Source organism: Salvia hispanica, chromosome 6 (genome assembly GCF_023119035.1).
Source record: "Salvia hispanica cultivar TCC Black 2014 chromosome 6, UniMelb_Shisp_WGS_1.0, whole genome shotgun sequence".
In the NCBI taxonomy this organism is placed as follows: Eukaryota; Viridiplantae; Streptophyta; class Magnoliopsida; order Lamiales; family Lamiaceae; genus Salvia; species Salvia hispanica.
The window spans coordinates 17742744-17765725 of record NC_062970.1 but is presented as its reverse complement, the minus strand read 5'-3'; the positions used below and the strand labels follow the sequence as shown (position 1 = coordinate 17765725).

The 22982-nt window shown below is 40.3% G+C and overlaps 3 protein-coding genes and 2 non-coding genes across 6 annotated transcripts; 3 read left to right on the top strand and 2 right to left on the bottom strand.

Annotated features, from left to right (window-relative positions):
* Positions 1-10861: 10861 nt before the first annotated feature.
* Positions 10862-10933, bottom strand: TRNAG-UCC. Its single transcript has one exon. It is a non-coding gene; the product is annotated as a tRNA-Gly (tRNA).
* A 3440-nt stretch (positions 10934-14373) lies between these two features.
* Positions 14374-15947, top strand: LOC125192097 (phenylacetaldehyde reductase-like). 2 transcript variants are annotated; one of them, XM_048089553.1, is made up of 6 exons: positions 14374-14534; positions 14626-14795; positions 14869-15066; positions 15137-15302; positions 15415-15553; positions 15618-15947. In XM_048089553.1, exons 1-6 carry the CDS (start codon positions 14426-14428, stop codon positions 15760-15762), a joined length of 927 nt encoding a protein of 308 aa, XP_047945510.1. In that variant the 5' UTR covers positions 14374-14425; the 3' UTR covers positions 15763-15947. The 2 variants fall into 2 exon arrangements, with proteins under 2 accessions (XP_047945510.1, XP_047945509.1); XM_048089552.1 differs by having other exon boundaries at positions 14377-14534; positions 15367-15553.
* Positions 15948-16392: 445 nt separating this feature from the next.
* TRNAG-UCC lies at positions 16393-16464 on the bottom strand. The gene has a single exon. It is a non-coding gene; the product is annotated as a tRNA-Gly (tRNA).
* A 1806-nt stretch (positions 16465-18270) lies between these two features.
* Positions 18271-19708, top strand: LOC125192096 (phenylacetaldehyde reductase-like). Its single transcript, XM_048089549.1, has 5 exons — positions 18271-18435; positions 18515-18684; positions 18750-18947; positions 19013-19178; positions 19273-19708. Exons 1-5 carry the CDS (start codon positions 18327-18329, stop codon positions 19596-19598), a joined length of 969 nt encoding a protein of 322 aa, XP_047945506.1. The 5' UTR covers positions 18271-18326; the 3' UTR covers positions 19599-19708.
* A 987-nt stretch (positions 19709-20695) lies between these two features.
* Positions 20696-22508, top strand: LOC125192739 (phenylacetaldehyde reductase-like). The gene is made up of 6 exons (XM_048090370.1): positions 20696-20933; positions 21080-21249; positions 21333-21524; positions 21668-21830; positions 21900-22086; positions 22249-22508. The coding sequence occupies exons 1-6, from the start codon at positions 20807-20809 to the stop codon at positions 22379-22381; spliced, it is 972 nt and encodes a 323-aa protein (XP_047946327.1). The 5' UTR covers positions 20696-20806; the 3' UTR covers positions 22382-22508.
* The last annotated feature ends 474 nt before the right edge of the window (positions 22509-22982 follow it).

Below are 22982 nucleotides of genomic sequence, written 5' to 3'. Positions count from 1 at the left end.
TTTCTATTCCATAAACTCAAGTTTATTTTTAGAGAAAGGAAATTTAAGATTAAAAATTGATAAATGAATTTTCCACAAAATTAAATCGGAAATTCCAAATAGAAATTTCCTCAATTCATTGTACTACCAACGCAACAAGAAAGGATATTTTTAGTGCAGAAGAAGAGGAGTGAGTCAACTCAGTGGCATGAAGTCTCCTCATTATGATCATTGATCCCCTATTTAAAATCCAATCACCCCAAATCCTACGCTGCCCTCAAGGATCTCCGCTCCTTCTTCTCTTCACTTGCAATGGTAGAAAATTAAATCTTTTTTATTATCATCAACGTTACTTGAAGTTATAACCTCATTTAATAAGGTAATGGACTGGAGTAATAACCCAATTGAAGTTCAATGAAGTAAAATCCTATTGTGATGAAGTGGTATACTTGTTGAATGAAGTAAATGTGAAGTATTGATCACTCTTCCTCATATGCTCAAGAATCCCTTAAAGTAAAAACCTGATTGAATGAAGTGATGAAACTATTTGAATGAAGTAATAGAACATAAAAAAATGAAGTAATGACCTAATCAAATGAAGTAATATAGAAAATTAAATAATGAAGTATTAACCTAGTTGAATGAACTAATGATCTAACTGAATGAAGTTTTAGCATAGTTGAATAAAGTAAAATCGAAATCTAAATAATAACGATTTCCACACTACTATGCAGTTTCTTCATCTTCTCCGCCACCGACATCAGCTCGTCCAGTATCCTCTCCGCCACCGACATCTCCTTATTCACCACTTTTTCCATGTTGAACATCAAGTGCAACACCATGTTATCCACCATCCTCCATGTCGCCACCTCCCAATACGCCTTCATCCCCATCTTCAGATCATACGACACCTGCACCATATCGTACATGCCCCATTGCACATGTAGTTGGAGAGCTAACATAATTGAAGATTGCTACGTAAACTTTGTACAAGAAGGTGGCAACCAAAAACCAAAAAACAAAATAAATATTGTGCAATCAAGAATGATCGTGATCCTAATCCTCTGTTTGACGAGGATTCTCATGATTTTGGGCATCAACGCTCGCCTGATCACCGCCGAAACTAAATGTCATCCTAAACTGAGGCAGATCAATCGAGAATTTGATGCAGATCGCGATTGTCCGGCGATGCAGATCGTGAATTGACGCAATTGAAAAATGATCGTGAATTGAGAAAGCAAAACGCGATGGAGGTAGAACGTGAATTGAAGGAATTGCAGATTGCAGATCGTGATTGAGGTAGATCGTGGAGATCGATGCAGATTAAAGAAGATGTTGATGCAGATTATACATCTAACGTAAATTGCGAGAAAATTGAAGAAGATTGCGTAAAAATTGATGGAGATTGTTGAAGATTGTGTGAAGATTGTATGAAGATCGAAAAATTGAGAGAAGGAAAGAGATTCACGTATTTTATGCAGATTAATAAACTGATTTCCGAAAATACCCCTCGGCATGTTTTTATTGAATAAAATATTAAATTAATTGTAAATTAATCCTAACCACAAGATTGAAAAAAATGGAGGGCCCTAATTTGGTCTCTAGTTCGACCCTTAAGAATGGTTCGACATTGATCACAACTTAAATTTTATTCGATTTACTTATATACTACAATTACTTTTACACCATATGGCCCACTCCTAAGTAACTCATTTTACCTTTTGGGACATTCTAACTAAATGAGTTACTATTCTTTTTGGCAAAAAACTCCTATAGCACAATTACCTTATCCTACATTATCTTTTATTCACTCTTCTACTTTTTTTTCTCCTACACAATGACAGATCTAGAACATATTTAATATAGGGTCAGGCGAGTTAGCAATAAACCCTAGAGTAATTTTTATCTGTTGAGCGGTGACCCTTCCACTCGGCACATCCGATCTCTAAGGCCAACTTTTGTCCCTACTTGACATTGAAGATGTAAAATCATAAAAAAAACAAGATTTTCGTAATTACTTTTTATGTTTGAATTAATACTTTAAGTTGATGAGTGCATAAATTAGATAATTAGTGATGATTTTATGTTAAATTGGTGAATGTATAGTTTGATCATTTGTGATATGATATGGTCTCCACATGTAGTGACAGTGTACACCTCATTAATTCAAATGTTACTTGTAAATGATTCACAACAAAATTATACTAAAAAAACACAACACATAATGCTATATATAGGGCAGGGAAAAATACCGAAATATCGAATTACCGGCCTTATTGTACCGAAAATACCGAATTTTTGGTATACCGTGACTTTCGGTACGGTATGATACCTTACCGAAAGATTCCGATAAGGTAACGGTATGAATTTTTAAATACCGCGGTATACCGCTGCATACCGAAATTCGGTATATATCGTAAACTAAGGTATATACCACAAAAATATAAACACAATTATATATAAAATACATTTTATATATTTTTTAATTATAAAATCTGTTGTGAAATATAAATATAATTATGAATAAATTATATTTAATTTATTTTTAAAATTATAAAATATAAATAAGGTATACGGTATGGTGGTTTCGATAAGGTATACCGTACCTATCCACCCCTAGCTATATAGCTTCTAGCCAATCAATAATTCACAAAGTAAAATTATAGAAGAAATACAAATCAAATTCATAAAAGTTGAATAAGAGTTAAATATGGTCCTAAATAAATGGAGTTTTTATAGTTTTGGTCATACCTATTGTGTTTTGAATTATTACATCCTACACATTTAAAATTGGGCCGGATTCAGTCCAAAATGGACCGCACTATGAAAAATAAACGGTCAACGGCAATTTACCCGATTTTGTAATTATTACGCCTAGATTATTTCCTTAATTTTTATAACCTTATCACCTCCTCAGCGCCGTCCAAAACTTGCCGGAAAACGCCAAGTTATCTCCGGCGAGCCAAGCAATGTCACAAATTCCAAGCCTCTCGCTCCAAACCGCCCCCAAAACTCTGCTTCTCCGCTATATTTCCGCCTCCAAGAGCTCAATTCCCGTGAAAACCAATTCCTTTTCTCTGATTCCAAATGCGATTACGCGAAACTACCGGGATGTCAAACGATCGCCGTCGGTTGCTCAACTTCGTCTCCCTCAATAGGAGGGTTGGGCTGCACAACGTGAGGGAAATTTCACACTGCTTTCATCCGGTGCCGAGAACGGCGGAGGATAAATCTGATGGCTCTCACGCTGCTTTCGAAAAAATGATAGGATTATTTATAATAAAGGGCATATCAATTGGATAAGTCATATGATCTTAACCATTTATCGAATTGCTTGTTACTACTATGATTTAACAAAGTAGAATTTGGGAAAAAGTATAAGAAATTGAAAATAATGAGATGATCTTGAAGAAATTTGAGAAATAATGAGAGTTACATGAGAAAGATGTAGGATTTTAATGTGGGAATATGAGTATATACATACACCCACCCACTCAGGGTAGTGATAAAATACAAATTTAAAACTTCTCAACATGGTTTCAATACAATATCAACACAATATAAAATTCAAGATTTTAATATCAACACAGCATCAATCATTGACTACCGTTGAAATTCTGTTGACATTTTCCTGTTGATGCTTTTTTTTTGATCTGTTGACATTTTTCAATGATCCAGATCATAGTTTTGAGTTTGTACAATATTTAGAGTTTTCATTTGATCACATTCCCCCACCTAGTTGTATCTAACTTCTAAAGCTTCTGATTTTTAGTTAATCTCAAGAATTTGGAATCTCATATTCTTCAATTTCTAGGAGATGTAATTTAGCTTATTTGGATTGAGATGTCAATCTTCGACGGGCTTCCCATTCCGAAAGATAAATCAGTGAGTTTTTCACAGAGATTGAGTGAGAATTTGTCCGTTAAAGAAAAAGAAAAAAATCAAATATTCTAATCTAAACCCTAATCCAGTGAAAATAGCTTCACGTCGTCGTCAATTTTGGACCGAGTTCGGCCCGATTTTAAATATGTGGGACGCAATAATTCAAAATCATGAAAACGCCATATGTTTAAGATCACATTTGACCCTTACTCATATTGATATCACAACATATCTAAAATTGAGAGCATTTAATGGATATGGAGAAGAGAGGAGATCATGCCATCAATCTCTCTCAGACTTTCTCACGGTTGCAAACACAGATACCATATATGATCATTTATTGAGAAAAGATGAATAAATTCATTACCACACCCTTTACAAAAAAAAACAATCAAATGTACTACATTTTCATGATCTATTTCATTTCACAAAGAGGGACCGTGATACGGACCCGACCCAGCTGGCGCCGGAGCCACAAATAGCCGTGGAGGCTTCGCCGGGAGTGGGGCAGAGTCGCCGCGGACAGCAGCTGCAGCAACCTTCCATCGCGACGACGAAGCCAAAGAGGAACGTGCGTCCGCCGGAGAAGCTGGGCGACTTCGTTCCCAAATAGGCGTTTAGGAGTAGTTATTTTATTTTATTTTATTTTTGGATATTAGTCTATTTTTGGTTATTTGTTTTTTTAGTATTTTATTTATTTTTGCGATAAGTGTCGAGCGTAATTATAAGCTCCGTTTCGGGTTTTCTTTGTTGATTCTTTCCCGAGATTAATAGAATTAGGTCGAATCAACCCTAGGGTCCTTAGTCTATAAATAGGACATTTGTTCATACTTCTCAATTATGAATGAAATAATATTTTGCCCACACACAATTGTGATTATTTTAAAAACCCTAGATTACGAGCTGCCCGACGGAGTCCCGCGCACAGCCCGAATCTTCTTTGTCCGACGACCCTGCTGGGGCGCCGGAGCTGACTGATCGATGGGCAAGCTGCCGCCGATCGCCGTTAGGGAATTCATTCCTTAACATCTGGTGCTTTCTTTCGTGAACTCATGAAACGTTTCAATATCAACATACCGGGAAATCAAACTGGGGGGGAGGGCGAGACAGGATGCTTTCCCCATGAACCGGTTCAGTGGTCGGGTGCCAACCGGCGGACGCCGCGACGACGGGGGATTCCCGCGCCAATCGTATGACGACGGCGATTTCGACAGTCGCCCGACGGACGACCTCAACCATGACGACCCCATGCAGTCCAAACTTGATCGAATATTGGAGAAAATCGATAAAATTGATCTATGGAAGGACGAGACCGATCGTAAGCTCGAATTTCGTGATCCACGCCCTGCGCGCGAGCCGGAGTTACCGCTGGGTTTTGACGACGGTGACGAACTGGAATACGAAAAATACCGTCATCGGATATTGGCTCAGAAGGGCAACCGTTACAGAAACCCTAGTTTTGGTCAACACGACGACCCGTCGGAGGAGAGGGACCGCCGTGACCAGAGGGGCTGTGTGGGACCCCGTTGGGATTCACCGGGGTCAGATAGCCGGGGACTTACACTGGAGGGATCGACCAGCCGTTCGACCACCCGGCGTCGTGTTGGGACCCACCCCAACGGTTCCAACCACATGCTGCGAGATCGGATAAACCGGAGAAGGTAAGGATGCAACCGTCGCGGTTTGACGGCTCGAATGCCTCGAATTGGGTATCCAAGGTGCAGTACTACTTCGATCATCTCATGATGCCCGAGGCACAACGCCTCCATTACGCCGTGATGTTATTTGACTCACCGGCGGCGGAATGTGTATTTAATTATTGTGCGAATACGAACTTCGTCACTTGGCAGGATTTTCTGGAGGACGTAAGACACCGTTTCGAAGACAGAGTTTCAAGAATTATTTCAGTCTTATTGCCAAGTTGACCCAAACAGGCACGGTACTTGAGTACCACGACACTTTTGAAAAATACCTCAACAGGGTCCGGGGGGTCCCAGAATCTGAATTATTCACACTGTTCGTAGCAGGCCTCAAACCAAACATGCAAGAACGTCTCCGGATGCATCGCCCGGAATCTTTGGCGGAGGCAATGGCCTTATCCCTGGAGTTCGCAGATATGGACGCTGACCGCTGACAGCAGTCGGGCCCTAATTCGTCCGCCGTTGGGCGATCGTGGCAGGGCCGCGAGCCCCGGAAACAACCAGGCTTCACACCCACACAACCCGCTTTGGGGTCAAAGCAACCCGCGGATCAGCCAGCACGCGGCCCGGAGCAGCAACGGATACCCAGGATTCGGGTCTCACAGGCGGAGAAGTCAGAACGGTCCAGACTTGGCCTATGTTGGCACTGCCCTGAGAAATGGGTAATTGGACATGTGTGTAAGCAGTGTATACTCTACTATGCCGATGAGGAGTTCGAGTTCGAAGAAGTAGTGATAGAGAACTATAAACACAAAGAACCTATAGTAGCGGACGTCTCCCACATTCATAGTATGGGCGGGGGGCGAAGATCCCGACCTCTAAAGTTTGTAGGGGTAATCCAGAATCATGAAGTCAGCATTCTCATAGATACAGGTAGCGACCGTGATTTTATGTATCCAAACATCGCCGAAAAGCTGCACTTACCCCTATTTGAAATTCGTCCATTCCGGGTATATGTGGGGAATGGAGAGGCCTTGTTGTGCACACATGTGTCAAAGCAAACGAAGATTGAGGTGCAGGGGTCGACATTCATGGTACACTTGCACATCCTGCCGGTACATGGCCCGGACGTCATTTTGGGAATGGACTGGCTAGAGTCCTTAGGAAAGGTCACCACTGATTTCGCGGGAAGAAGTTAGAATTCGTTCAGGGAGATAAATCGATAACATTGAAGGGCCTCCTACCCCCACCGCGACGGATCAATCTACACTCGTTGGCAGCCCTTAGCCTGGACCACCATTTGCTAGAATGCTACGAGATTACGCTGCTAGAACCGGAGGCAGAATCGGTTCTATCACCAGAAAGGAGGATTTTCCCCCGACTCTCCCGCAAGAAATGAGATCGGTCTTGGAGCAGTTTCGGCCGGTATTCGACCCACCGACGGGCATGCCGCCAGAACACGCCTACGACCATCGCGTACATCTATTGCCAGGCGCGAAACCAATAAACATCAGGTCGTATCAGTACCCATATTTTCATAAAAATGAGATCGAGTGGTAGGTCAAAGACATGTTGGAGCAAGGGATTATTCAGCGGAGCAGTAGCCCATTCTCCTCACCGGTCCTCCTTATTCGAAAAAAAGATCGCATGTTCCATTTTTTGCATAGACTATCGCGCCTTGAACAATGCTACAGTACCGGATGACTTTCCAATTCCTACGGCGGATGAGCTTTTCGATGAATTGGGCAAAGCTCAAGTTTTTACCAAGCTGGATCTGCGTTCGGGATATCACCAAATTCGGATGCACGAACAAGATGTGTTCAAGATAGCTTTCCGTACCCATGATGGCCATTTCGAGTTCCTGGTTATGCCATTCGGCTTGACAAACGCACCGTCAACTTTTCAGACGGCTATGAATTCAATCTTTCAGCCGTTACTGCGAAAGTTTGTCATTGTGTTCTTCGATGACGTTTTGGTGTACAGTCCCTTCCCAGAAACGCACGCCCAGCACTTGGCCGTGGTTTTGGGAATTCTGCAGGAGCACAGTTTTATTCGTTAAGTTGTCCAAATGCTCCTTTGGTAGCTCTACGGTTGAGTACCTCGGCCATCTTATCGGTGACGGGTTGCTCAAGGCGGACACGGCAAAGATCGAGGCTATGACTGCATGGCCTAAACCGAAAAATGTGAAGCAGCTGCGGGGATTTTTGGGGCTGACTGGCTACTACCGTCGGTTCGTCACACAATACGCCTTGATCGCAGCTCCACTAACGGACTTGCTAAAGAAGGATGCTTTCGAGTGGTCAGCCGAGGCGGAGTCAAGTTTCGACGAATTGAAGAAAGCTATGACTAGTGCTCCTGTCCTCCGCCTCCCTGATTTTGACCGTCCTTTTTGCGTCTAGACCGACGCGTCTGACATAGGCATCGGCGTAGTTTTACTTCAGGATAACCACCCGATCGCATACTTCAGTAAGAAGTTGGGCCCGCGGCGCAAAGTGGCCTCTACTTATCACAAGGAATTATACGCCATTGCGGAGGTAGTTCAGAAATGGCGCCAGTACTTACTTGGGCGCGAATTCATTATTAGAAACGATTAGAAGAGCTTGAAAGAGTTACTTCAGCAAGTAGTGCAGACTCCGGATAAGCAATTGTACGTTCGCAAACTCATGGGTTACAAGTTTGTCATTGAGTACAAGAAGGGTACGACGAACCGCGCAGCGGATGCCCTCTCTCGCCGTGAAGATGTGCACCCGATGCCGATGCCGGAGGGGCCGAAACAGAGGTGGAGGATGAGGCCGACGCGAGCCGTGACACTGCGCTCCTATCAGTAGTCGCCCATCCGATACCTCAACTGCTCGAGTTACTACGCAACGAGACGCGATCTTCGCCTCAAATGCGTAAAATTGCGAAGGAAATTCGCGAGGGTAGGGCAGCCCCGCACTTGACGTTAGTGGATGGACTGGTGTATTATGGCCGCAGAATTTTCGTGGGCTCGCGATCGGCCGCACAGATGCCTATCCTAACGGAGTACCACAGTTCACAATCTGCGGGCCATCCCGGGTTCGAGAGAATGTTGCACCGGGTGTCAGCGGGTTTTTACTGGCCGAGTATGAAGAAAGACGTGAAGAAATTTATTGAGGCTTGCGTGGTTTGTCAAACTACCTACCAAGTACTCGACCCAGAAACCGGCAGGCTTGCTGCAACCGTTGTCAATCCCAACTCAGGTATGGGTGGATGTGTCCATGGATTTCATCACAGGCCTTCCGCAGTCAAAGTGGTATACAACGATCATGGTCGTAGTTGATCGTTTATCAAAGTATGCTCATTTCGCTCCCTTGCCGGGCCGGTTCGATGCTTTGAAAGTAGCTCATCTGTTTATCAACATAGTGGTCCGCCACCATGGGTTCCCTAAGTCTCTAGTTTCGTATCGCGACCTTGTGTTTTTTAATCAAGTTTGGGAGGATTTGTTGCGTCTCAGCGGCACAAAGCTTAATTTTTCAACAGCATATCATCCGCAGTCCGATGGACAAATGGAGGTACGCAATCGAGGATTGGAACAGTATTTGCGGGCATTCACCGCGGATCGCCTGTCAAAATGGGCTAATTTCTTACCTTGGGCGGAGCTGGCCCTAAATTGTTTTCATCATGCCGGGTTGGGCATGTCTCCTTTCAAGGCACGCCGGGTTGGGCGCGAATCGCCGAATTTAATATTTGCCCAGCCTTCCGCTTCGACTCTGTCGTCCGTCGCCGAGTTAATCACACAACAGAACGAGCTGCTGGTGGAACTACGCCGCAATTTGGAACGGGCACAGCAGCGTATGCGTGAGTGGGCGAACAAGCATCGTCGCCATTTGGAGTTTGCAGTGGGCGACAAGGTCTTACTAAAGCTACAGGCCTTCCGGCAACACTCGGTAGCTAGGCTGCAGTCTGCCAAGTTAGCTCGTCGTTATTATGGGCCATTTGAGGTTTTGGAGCGCATCAGACAGGTGGCGTACCGACTGCGGTTACCCGACGGGAGTAGGATACACAATGTGTTCCGTGTGAGTCTTTTAAGGGCTTTTATAGACGGTGCTGACGCCAACGCAGGTGTGGCGTTACCATCAGAGTTTTTTGGAGACACACTAGTGGTGTACCCGGTGCGGGTGTTAGAGCGAAGAGTATTGTGGCACGAAGACCAACCAAAGGACCATGTGTTGGTCCGATGCGGATTCTCCCACGTGGGAATCATTGGAGATGATTCAGAAGCGGTTTCCGAACGTGCTCCTTGAGAACAAGGATTTTGTTATCCGGGGGGGAGGGGATGATACGGACCCGACCCAGCTGGCGCCGGAGCCACAAATAGCCGTGGAGGCTTCGCCGGGAGTGGGGCAGAGTCGCCGCGGACAGCAGCTGCAGCAACCTTCCATCGCAACGACGAAGCCAAAGAGGAACGTGCGTCCGCCGGAGAAGCTGGGCTACTTCGTTCCCAAATAGGCGTTTAGGAGTAGTTATTTTATTTTATTTTATTTTTGGATATTAGTCTATTTTTGGTTATTGTTTTTTTAGTATTTAATTTATTTTTGCGATAAGTGTCGAGCGTAATTATAAGCTCCGTTTCGGATTTTCTTTGTTGATTCTTTCCCGAGATTAATAGGATTAAGTCGAATCAACCCTAGGGTCCTTAGTCTAGGGCATTTGTTCATACTTCTCAATTATGAATGAAATAATATTTTGCCCACACACAATTGTGATTATTTTAAAAACCCTAGATTACGAGCTGCCCGACGGAGTCCCGCGCACAGCCCGAATCTTCCTTGTCCGACGACCCCGCTAGGGCGCCGGAGCTGACTGATCGACGGGCAAGCTGCCGCTGATCGCCGTTAGGGAATTCAGTCCTTAACAGACTGTCATGTTTTGGGCGGAGGGTCGTACGTGCCACGTGGGATCGACGGCCAAATACAATAGAGATTTCAGGGTCGGCGGTTGTGTGATAGAGATGCAGAGATCTTGAGGCTGCACTATGGGTTGAGCAGGGAGCCGCTGTGGTCGTCTCGAGGGAGAGAGTGAAGCAGATTAATACTACTGCATTGGCAAGTTGAGGGAGGGAAGCCAACATGATGATCTCAACTATCAACTATCTTCATCTACTAGTAGTTGCTAGGAGTATTTGTTAAGTACAAATTCAAGCTTGTAATTTATCATGGTTCAATATTATATAGTGCCTTTCAAAAATATGCATCTTCTATATTCGCTTATTTTCAGAAAGTATTTATTTGGTACAGCCTGTGTTGTGTTGGGGTGGAGTTGTTTTATCATTTATATTAGTGTATCTTTTTCCCCTTTTTCCATTCGTAAGAGTTTTCAAAAAAACAATATTAAAACAATGCGTTTGCCGGGAGTTGAACCCGGGTCTATTGCTTGGAAGGCAATTATCCTAACCGTTGGACTACAAACGCTTTGTGTTTGCTTAATTTGGTTTTGGACATTAATCAGCATATCTGCATATTCATACTTATATTCAAACAGTGTGGATGGTATGAAACATCAAAGCATTTGTAGTGCAATAGACCAGGGTTCGACTCCTAGCAAATGCAGTTTCTTGTACTTTGGGTCAAAGTAAAGATGAAGAGAGCAACACTAAATTTTAGCATTGAATGTTATTTATGTGAGTGTTTTGTGAAGGGGAAGACCACTTCATTGGACCTTGAACAAACTATCACATTTAGTTTCCCTCTTTATAATACTTCTTTTCTAATAAAATAGTTTTTGATTAAATATTGCTTTCTAAGAAGAAAGATTGTGAGAATAAACGAATATATATGCGATAAAAGCGAATGTTTCTTGTTGGTTGGTATAGTTTGTTTAAGTCTTTGATATCTCTATCCACATTCGATTAGTTGGGGATATTAATGATGCTTCAGAAAATCAAACTCAGTATTTTAAATGCCATTAATTTATACTCACCTGGTCCATGCACATCGCTCCCTCCAGGATATGTTTTGATAAACTAGAAATAAAATATTTAATAGTAGTAAAGAAAATTTATTACTGTAATTGCCCGTGATTGAACTTCTAGAAGATTAATACACTAAGAGATTATTCGGTTTGCAAGATATATCTGTAAGTTTTGTGTCTCACATATGTGACATGTGATAGAATCCTAAATAAAATTGGATTTTGAATATAATACATTAACTTGGTATAAGACACATTTTTCCCTAATTAATTATTATTATTGGGACGTTTCTTAATCATGTGATGGTCAATTAACTAATCTATAGTCATTACCGATATGAGAATCATAATTTCTACATGTATTGTGATCTTTTAATTCATTCCCATTATAATTAAGGAAATGAATATATTATATAGATTTTGATTGGCAATTGACATTAATTATGTCGTTTGACTTATCAAAGAAGAGCTCTATATTTTGATCAAATATTGTAAGGAATAATGTTAGTGATTGACGCAAAACTTGAGGATCAAGTTTACGATAATCAATAAATTAGATGACTATTTTATGGAAAAGAAATGCTCATATTATTATATTAAATAGCCACTTTGATGGAAAGGGCTTTAATGTTTTATAATTAGGGTTGTCCTCTCTCTGCCTATATATACAAGTGTGGTGATCCCATCAAAACACACACATTACAGAGAACACATAAACGTGGGAAAGAGAGAGAAACAAATCCTTGGAGTTGGAGTTGCGCCATACGCCGAAAGGAGTTCAAGGAAATCGTCTCCTCCTTCCTCAATCGCTTCCGCTATGGATCGCCAAGGTATATTTCGATCCTATTATGTTTATGGTTTTACGTGAAATACATGATGTTCGAAGATCTTGCTTTACTTATATTCAATTATGTCTTCTTGAATATATGATGATAAATTAATGTCCAACAATATCTCCATATTAAATATGTATTGTGTTTGGTTCATGAGATGTTTAAAGTGAAGGTGAAGAGAGCAACACAAAAAACTTTTAGCAGTGAGATGTTTTTGTGTGAGTGTCTTTTTTAGGGAAGACTACTTCTTTAGACATTGAACAAAATCACTTGCCATGGCGGGAGCACAGACCCACACCACCAACGGTGATCAAATTTAGTTTCTCTTCTTTATAATACTACTTTTTTCAATCTCAATAGTTTTTTTAAAAATTGAGTTCACTAACAAAAAGTATATGCTTTCCAATAAGAAAGAGTGTGAGAATAAACGAATACGCTCACTTCGTCCCACTTCAGACTTCCATATTTACTTTTTAATTTGTTCTAATTAAGATGTCAACTTTTTATATTTAGAAATAAATCTCTCTCATTGCTCCTCATTAAAATATTCAACTACATTTTTTCTCACTACTTACTCCTCCTAAAATCCCGTGTCACTCAAGAATATGGATATTTTGAGTGGGACGGAGGAAGTATATGATTAAGAGCATTCACAATAGGCGCTCGTTGGACCACCGAGCGGGACGGCGGTAGCAACGGCGTCTATTGCAAGCGCCGAGATGAAGGTCGTTGTTGAGCCGCGCTCGGTGGTCGCTCGGCGCCTATTGCGCGCGTGCGTGCGCCTAACGACCGTCGTCCGACTTCTATTTTTTATTCTTTTTTAAAATTTATTTATTATTTCGACTCCATATATACTCATTTGCACTTCATTTTATTCACATCTCTCGTTCTACCGAGTACAAATTTTATTCACACCTCTCATTCTCTCTAGATATATGAATCACGATAGCGATTCTCCCAACATCGGCGAATCACAATATTCCCCCGTGCGGAACGCAGTTCCCTAGCAACTAAGGGCTTCCTGAAGCGGATGAGTCTTGGTGTCTCCGGCACCTATAGCAGTAGCGGCGGCTCCATCGATCTCAGCAACGATGTCGATAAGCAGGGGCGGAGACAGGAATTCAATTTAGCAGGGGCAAAAATAAATACATGAAAAAATTTTAGAAGTTTGAGGTGGGGCATTTATAAAGGAAATTACAAACTTTTAAAAATTCATTAACAAATTAGTGTAAACTAATTATATTGAGGTGGGGCAGTTGCCCCTTATTCCCTCTAAGTGGATCCACCCCTGTCGATAAGTTCCTCCCCCAGTTCCCTGGCGCGGGCGTCTGATGGGCTAGCAAACGATGATGCGGTCGTTGAGAGGGGCTTCCAGCGTGTCCGCGGAAATCCAATCGGGCACCGCCAATTCAGATATGTCCCAAAGCATCAAGATGCAAGTGTTGAAGCACTTGTTCGACACCGTCATGAGTTTGAGCGAGACAATGACCACAGAGTCAATAAAGAGGTATTTATCGTCGTTCAGACGATGAAGTGCAATATGAGGTTGCCAATGGACGACGATGCGGAGGGTGCTAGGGATGCTGCTAGGGATGATGGGGAGGACTCCGGCTAGTGACCCGGGCGGCATGTTGAAGTTTTTAGAAGGTTTTTTTTTTTTTTTTTAAAGTTGTAGTGGAAGCTATTTTTTAAAATTATTCTTCCTTTTTTTATCCAATTAATTTCATAAATTATTTAAATATTTAATAAATACCAACAATTAAAATGAATTAAATAGAAGGCTGTTGTGAGAGGCTTTTCGAGAGCTGTGATGACGTGGTAGGAGGTATTTTTCTGAGAGCTGTAACTATTGTAAATACTCTAAAGTGAATAGGAGTATATATTATTGGTTGGTATACTTTATTTTAAGTCTTTGATATCTCTGTGAACGTTAGGTTAGCTGGGGATACTAATGGATATAATTAGGATTCAGAAAATGAAACTGCATTTTAAGTATATCGTCCGATAAACCATTGATAATAATTATGTGGATCTGAATCCATATAGAGTACCGAGTACAACAATGTGTATGTAAACGACGAATTGTGTAAAACGTGGCATAGGAAATTTATTCTGCAAAGAGGTTGTCCATCCATTTTAAGAGGGAGAGGGAGAGCAGAAATGGAAAAGGTAGTGTGTGTAACAGGAGCATCCGGTTACATAGCATCCTGGTTGGTCAAGCTTCTCCTCCAGCGTGGCTACACTGTTAGGGCCACCGTCAGGAACCCCCGTCAGTCCTCTTCTCTCTCTCTCTCTCTCTCTCAATTTATCTTATCTTCTCACAATTCTCCATAATTGCATTTGAATTGTTGAAAATGCAGGTGATTCGAGCAAGGTTGCGCATCTAAAATCACTCGAAGGAGCTAATGAGAGATTGCATTTTTATGAAGCTGACTTACTCGAAGAAGGTTCGTTCGATTCTGTAGTTGATGGCTGCCAAACAGTGTTCCACACTGCATCACCCGTTGCCCTTTCCGTTTCCGATCCACAGGTTCTCATTCCTAATTCGCCTCATCCTCTCTCATAATTGGTGTCATTCTCTTCCCCTTCCCCTGCATCTCCAGACAGAGCTCATTGATCCTGCGCTCAACGGCACCGTCAATGTCCTCAATTCCTGCATTAAAGCATCAACCATCAAAAGAGTAGTCATCACATCTTCGATTACATCTGTTATGGTCAATTACGATTCTCTAAACCTAGGAGAGGATGTTATTATAGATGAGACTTGGTTTTCAGATCCAATCTTCTGCCGTGAGAGGAATGTATGTTATATGCAGTACTTAATATATTTAGCATTTACGAAATAGATCAATGACAGAAATGATCGTGCAGGATTGGTATTCTCTGTCTAAAACTCTAGCAGAGACAGCTGCATGGAAAATGGCGCGAGAGAATGGGCTCGATTTGGTTACGTTACACCCAGGCTTAACCATTGGCCCTCCGCTGCAGCCATCTCTCAACTTGAGTTGTTATGCTCTTCTCATTCTCATCAAAGAAGGTATTCCGAATTCGTCTCTTGTTAGTTACTAAAATCAGTGCTCACATTATGTAATTATATGAAGGAAAAAAGTTGATGCCTAATGTTGTGTACCGATATGTGGATGTTCGAGATGTTGCTCTTGCACATATTGCAGCAATGGTGAATCCATCTGCAAACGGCAGATACTGCCTGGTTGGGAGGGTGGCTTATTGGTTTGAAACACTTGACATTTTGAAACCCAATTTCCCTACTCTCAACCTCCCCACAATGTAAGCATTTTTACTACTCACTATATTGCATATGAAGGAGATTATGATCGAGTAATAATTGCAGAGCACCGGAGGATCGGCCGACCAAGCTGCTTTACCAAATATCTAGAGAGAGAGCTGAAAGTTTGGGCATAAGTTTTAGGCCTCTTGAGGACACTCTCAAGGACTCTGTTGAATGCTTCCGGGACAGAAATTTGATTACCTTGTGAAGCAAATAAGGCCATGTTTGGATGTGTTCTTCATTTTGATTTCATTGCTAAATTTGTCTAGTGTTTTTTTTTCAAGTGCTCCAAGTTATTTGTTAGTGCTACTACTTAAATAACAAGAGTGGCTGTCAGTTAGACTTTTTTGATGGCATGTTTGTCTTTTGAATGATTTTTATTGCTCGTCCTCACTCTTCAGATATACAGTTTTATATGTCGAATTAATATTATCTGTTTACAATATCGAAATTAGCTTTGATCTTAAGCTTTGGAAACTAACATTTAATTAAATTAAGTAGTATTATTGGATGAGATGAATATAGTTAACAGGACTTGATGGTTTAGTTAAATCCAATGCTCCCTCCCAAAATGATGGTTAGGGTGGAGATAGAGAAGCTCATGGAGGAGTTGTGCGAGAGAGAGGTGGAGATCTTGAGCGGGGAGTCGCTGTGGTCGTTTCGAGGGAGAGAGTGAGGCAGATTAATACTGCTGCGTTGCCCAAGCCAAGAAGATGTAGTAGCTAAAATAAGGAATTACATTTATTGTACATATTTCAGTTTGAATTGTTTATTTAATCTTTTTCCCTCCTTTTCCCATTTGAATAAGTTTGAAAAGAAACAGGAAAAAAAACACAAATGCGTTTGCCGGGAGTCGAACCCGGGTCTATTGCTTGGAAGGCAATTATCCTAACCGTTGGACTACAAACGCTTGATGTTAATGGTTTCATTGTTATCAATTTTGTATATTCAGCACTGCAAGACAATCCAAATGTGAATGATACTCCCTCCATCCCACAATAGAAGTCCCGGATTGAATAAGTTAGTGGAATATGAGTCTCACTTATATATATTAAGTTTATAATAAAATATGAATGATAATAAATTGGTGGAATGTCAGATCTACTTTCCATTTCTAATAAAAATGAAATTTTTATTATGGAATAGATGGAAATGACAAAATGTTATTATGGGAGGATGGAGGAAGTATTGAACAACAAAGCGTTTGTAAAACCAACGGTTAAGATAATTGCCTTCCAAGCTATAGACCGGAGTTAAACTCTACGTTTTCGGTGTGTGTGTTTTGTGGCAAGGGAAGACCACTTTTTTGGACCTTGAACAAATCAATTGCCATGGCGGGAGCCAGACCCATACCATACCAACGATTTTTTTTTTCCAATCGTGAATAGTTTTTCTTATTTATATATTCCTGTTACCAATCTCAAATTAGATTTTGTAAATTGACCTCATATACAAAGAGAATATTACTCCCTCCATCCCATAGTAGATGTCACACTTTCCTTTTTAGTTTGTTTCACGAAATATGTCACATTTTCTATTTTGGAAAAAATTTCCTCTCACATCAATTATAAAATTATACTTTCTCTCACCACTTAACACACATAACAACATCTCCTAAAATCTCGTGTCATATCCTAAGTGTGCCATCTTCTTTGAGACGAAGGAAGTACATTTTTTTTAAATCCAAGAAAAAAAAATTGCGAGAATAAATGAATAATAGTAGTACGATATTATAGTTTCTCTTCCAATCCCCAATACTAGTTTATTTTTTTAAATTCAACTTCACTCACAAGACGAATATTGCTTTTCAAGAACAAGATAGTAATAATAAAAGAAAAATATACTACTTATTGACATTTCAGTCAGCATTAGATTATGTTGGGGATATTAATGAGATTTAGAAAATGAATCTAGTGTGGTGGAACATTTTTAAGTGTAGTGTCTTGGAGTCAAGACATCAATGAAAAAGAAATAAAATATTTGATAGCTAAGATTATTTGTTATAGTACACCAAACATAATAAATTAATGAAAATTGCCTCGTATAAAATTTAAATGGGCCTTAGAGTGTCCACAGTGGTAGTCCTCTTGGACATGCCCAAGCCACCATTTCTTGGGCATGCCTAACAAACTTGGCCCTTGGCCTTAAAAATTGGTCACCACGTGGCCCGGAGGGCCACCGTTTTTTGTTAAATTTCTACAATAAAAATTATTTTTATACATTTTTTGTTATATTTTAATATTACTAGAATTAAAATTATATGCCTATATAATAATTAAAAAAAAGGCAAGAATTTAAAAATGAGTGAATTGAAAATGATAGATATTGAAATTAGGGTTTAGAATTGGAGATGATAAAAAAATGGGAGGAAGTAATATTTATAAATCAATTTTTGAAATAAAAAAAAAAAATTCAGATTGGGCAGGCTGCGCGCCCAAGAGCCTCGGCCTGGCCGAGAGCTCGGCTCTCTCTCGTCCACCCTGCGGCTCGGTAGTGGGGGGCTGTGCCTTGGCCAACTCCGGGCCAAGGGCCGCGGCCCTCCCACTATGGACACTCTAGTACACCAAACATAATAAATTAATGAAAATTGTCCTGTATAAAATTTAAGTGGACGGCAATCCAAATAGAGTTATACTACTAGCGACGCATGTAATAGACGAATCATGAGAAACGTGGTTGCATATGATATTCCGCTATTGGAAGAAGACAAAGAGGCCGCCCATTTCTGCTCTCTATTTGAGAGAGAGTGTGGGAAAGGGAAAGAAATCAGAAATGGAAAAGGTAGTATGTGTTACAGGAGCATCCGGCTACATAGCGTCCTGGTTGATTAAGCTTCTCCTCCAGCGTCGCTACACTGTTAAGGCCACCGTCAGGAACCTCCGTCAGTCCTTTTTATAATCAATTTATGTTATCTTCTTCATAATTGCATATGAATTGTGGTGTAATCAATAAAATTGCAGGTGAGTCAAGCAAGGTTGGGCATCTAACATCACTCGAAGGTGCTAATGAGAGATTGCATTTATACGAAGCCGACTTACTCGATGAAGGATCCTTCGATTCTGCTGTTGATGCCTGCCAAACAGTCTTTCACACTGCATCACCCGTTGCCCTTTCCGTTTCCGATCCACAGGTTCTCATCCCTAATCTAATCTAATTCCTCCTTTCATTATTGATTACACATTTTGGCATCTCCAGACAGAGCTAATTGATCCTGCGCTCAAGGGCACCGTTAATGTGCTCAATTCCTGCATTAAATCATCAACCATCAAAAGAGTTGTAATCACATCTTCGATTGCATCCGTTATGTTCAACTACGATTCGTTAAACCTAGGAGAGGATGTTATAGTAGACGAGACGTGGTTTTCGGATCCAATCTTCTGCCGGGAGAAGAAGGTATTGTTTATTATATTTAGCAGTTAGGAAATTAATCGATGACGAAACTAAAATGAATCCTGCAGGAATGGTATGCTCTGTCTAAAACTCTAGCCGAGACAGCAACGTGGAAAATGGCGCGAGAGAATGGGCTCGACTTGGTTACATTACACCCAGGCTTCACCATTGGCCCTCCCCTCCAGCCATCTCTCAACTTGAGCTGTGTTGGTCTTCTCAATCTCATCAAAGAAGGTATTCCAATTTCCAAATTCATTTCATGTAATGTAACTAGCTAGCTCTTCTACTCTATATATGTGTGTAACATTATGTAATTATATATGTTTAGGAAAACAGTTGCTGCCTAATGGTGTGTACCGGTATGTTGATGTTCGGGACGTTGCTCTTGCACATATTATAGCAATGGAGAATCCTTCTGCGAACGGCAGGTACTGCCTGGTCGGGAGGGTGGCTTATTCGTTTGAAGCATTCGACATTTTGAAACTCATTTTCCCTTCTCTCAACCTCCCAACAACGGAGAATCGGCCGACTAAGCCCCCATACCAAGTATCTAGAAAGAGAGCTGAAAGTTTGGGCATCAGTTTTAGGCCTCTTGAGGAGAGTCTCAAGGACTCTGTTGAATGCTTCCGTGTCAGAAATTTGATTACCTTGTGAAGTTGTAGTAATTAATTCTTATTGTTTCAGATATAATTAGGACATGTTCTTCATCTTAATTTCCAAGTGGTCCAAATCAATATATATAGAGAGAGTTGTTTATCATTGAAGCACAAGAGCGGCTAACAGTTAGACTTCTTTCATTGCACGTTCGTCTTCAGATAGATTTAGATTATTAGACAGATTTGTGTCGGATTCAAACTGGAAATGGACCAAGTTCCAAGCTAATGTTGGATTCAAGGGACATTTGGTTTGGAGTAATGTTTGGCTTAAATCTGACATAACCCGATTGACAACCCTAAGTATTACAAAGTATGAGAAATCGCATATAAAGCTACAAATAGTACTACTACATAATTTTAAAAGGACTTGCATAATGAAAATTCCCAAAATTTCATCGTCACTGTGAAATAAATGAACGGTTACAACGGAGATGAAAGTTGAACGAGGACATCAGTTTTGACGTTGACATATAAATATTTCATTTCAATTGAACAAGTGAACCAACCCTATTTGTTGGCAATTGACACTAAAATATATAAATATAACTATTCCAAGTCGGTGTTCACATAGTATATAAGGCTCATAGACCTATCCTCCTATTCCATTTAGTTTTAGGATAGAACCCATGGATTTGTATCACTATATTCCATTATTTCCATCCACTCATACTTTATTCAAAAATGAGAGTACAAATTTTTAACTATTTTTTTTACAAAGTTAAATAATTTATTAAAACTCTAGCCAGTAAAAGTGGGATATTTGTTGACAAATGGAGGGAGAGTAGTTTTAAGTTTCTATAAATGTCAGTTTGTATCATAACCACTAACCTCTCTCAATCTGCCGGTCACATAATTGTGGTCCCGCGCCTGCTTAGTTAAATTTAACCGTGTCAGCTAATTTGTATTAAACGGTAAACTTTTTTGTTAGAAAAAATTCTGTACTTTAAAATATTACTACTACTACTACTACTACTATTTTGTGATATTTACGTGCACTGATATGTTAATCGTTATTTGGGTAGAAGACGGATAAAAAGATCCAATACGTCTCTACTCAATGAAAGCAAATTGGCAACAGAAAACATCGCAAAAACCAAATATGTCAAAACAATACAAACGTGGCAGAAATATCAATAACGTTTGGAATAATTTGTGTTGATAAATTCACGACAAATTAACAGCTCTGCAGAGAGAGAGAGAAAGAGGATGAGCAGAGGTGGAGTTGAAGAAGAAGTGGTGTGTGTGACAGGAGCATCTGGATATGTTGCATCATGGATAGTGAAACTACTGCTCCACCGAGGTTACACTGTTAAAGCCACTGTTCGCGACCTCAGTCAGTTCTCTCTCTCTCTCTTAGACTCTTAGTGATTAAATGAATTTAAATTTAAAGACTGCTCGGCTCGAAACCTTTGGCCTCATGACCAAAAGAAAAAGTGTGTCATTGGAAAATAAGAAAAGAATTTTTATTTTGTTGGATAGGTGATCCGAGGAGAACTGAGCATCTGAAGGCCCTGGAAGGAGCCAAGGAGAGGTTAGAGTTATTGGAAGCCGATTTAGTCGAGGAAGGATCATTTGATTCTGTAATTGATGGATGCGTCGGCGTCTTTCATACTGCATCTCCTGTTATTGTTGCCACTTCAAACCCACAGGTTAATCAAATCGCACTTATCATTGTTTGGTAATTACTCAAATTCAAACTGGATTGACATGATCATGTCCTGGGTGATTATAGGCTGACCTATTTGATCCGGCGGTGAATGGAACTCTGAATGTGTTGAAATCATGTCGCCGAGCAAAATCTGTTAGACGGGTTGTGTTGACATCCTCTACCGGAGCAGTCGTCTACAACGGAAAACCTATTGGCCCCGGTGTTGTTGTTGATGAAACCTGGCATTCCGATCCATCTTTCTGCCACGAGAATAAGGTTTCATTTCTGGATGTGGATCCCCTGCTATGCTCAAAGCCACAGCAGATGTGTTGTTCCATACATCACAATATATAATTATATAGAACTGCACAATGACTTTATCGACTTAGTTAATCATACATGATTTATTGAAAATATAGGTATGGTATTGTCTTTCAAAGACATTGGCAGAGCAAGCCGCATGGAAATTTGCACGAGAAAATGACATCGATTTGGTAGTAATGAATCCTGGGATTGTGTTTGGCCCTCTTCTTCAGCCAACTCTCAATCTCACTTCTCAATTTGTTATGGACGTTATTAAAGGTACATAATCTTCTTGTGTGGGAAATCAATCAGATTTATAGTTCAACAATGTGATTGGATTTGGAGCAGGAAAGCCTGGATTTCCTTTGTATCAATGCGTGGATGTTAGAGATGTGGCTTATGCACATGTTATGGGTTTTGAGAAATCTTCAGCTAGTGGGAGGTATCTTCTTGTTGCGGAATCACTGACTCGCATTCAGCTCGGACACCTCTTGCATAAACTCTATCCTTCCATCGTGGATGCTCCGATAATTAGGTCATTTCTTTTTAACCGCCTCACGACGTCTTTCTTGTTGATTATTTATAATCTTGTTTTCATAACTAAGGTTGGATACCAATGTTACAAATTGCATGAATTATAAATTTCATGTTTTTTATGCAAAGATTAGAAAGTTGTGTTGTGAAATGGAAAATGTAGGGTGGATGATAATCCGATTGGTGAGGTATCAAGGAAGAAAGCAGAAAGTCTGGGAGTGAGTTTCATGGCTGCGGAGGTGAGCCTCAAGGATACTGTTGAAAGCTTCAAGGAGAAGAACTTCCTCAAATTCTGATGTAAATTAATATTACTACTTTGTTTGCCCATTCTTGGATGATTTTATTTCATCACTCAAAAATTTCGTTGTTTCAACATTATAATGTGTATCAATTCATTCTGTGGAATGCATGTCATTACCTCAATTAAGAACAAAAGAATATTACAATTGATGAGTAAATATTTCAAGAGTGATTTGCAAATGCTTTTGCATGATACAAAAACTTGTGTTAGGATTTCTTATGGTGCGGATCAAAATTCTGATCTTAACTTATACTAATGATCCTAAAATACTACTAATAAATATGGGCTTTTGGATTCTATTAATTTGAGAGCCATGCAATTCATATGTAGTTCGGGTTTGATTTAGTTCAATTATTCGTACATAATATTTGGGATTTATTTAGTTCGATTCTTGGTACTACCTATATTATGCTCACCGCATTATAGAAGCGAAATATAAGTATGCTATAGTCTCTAAATTTACAAATGAAAAAAATAATGAACCTTGATTTTATAGCAAATTCCTACCATTTGGGATTATTGCCAAATAAATAAGTTGAGGTGTATTTGTACACACTAGTGCACCATTTCATAATAGATCATATAGTATTTATATA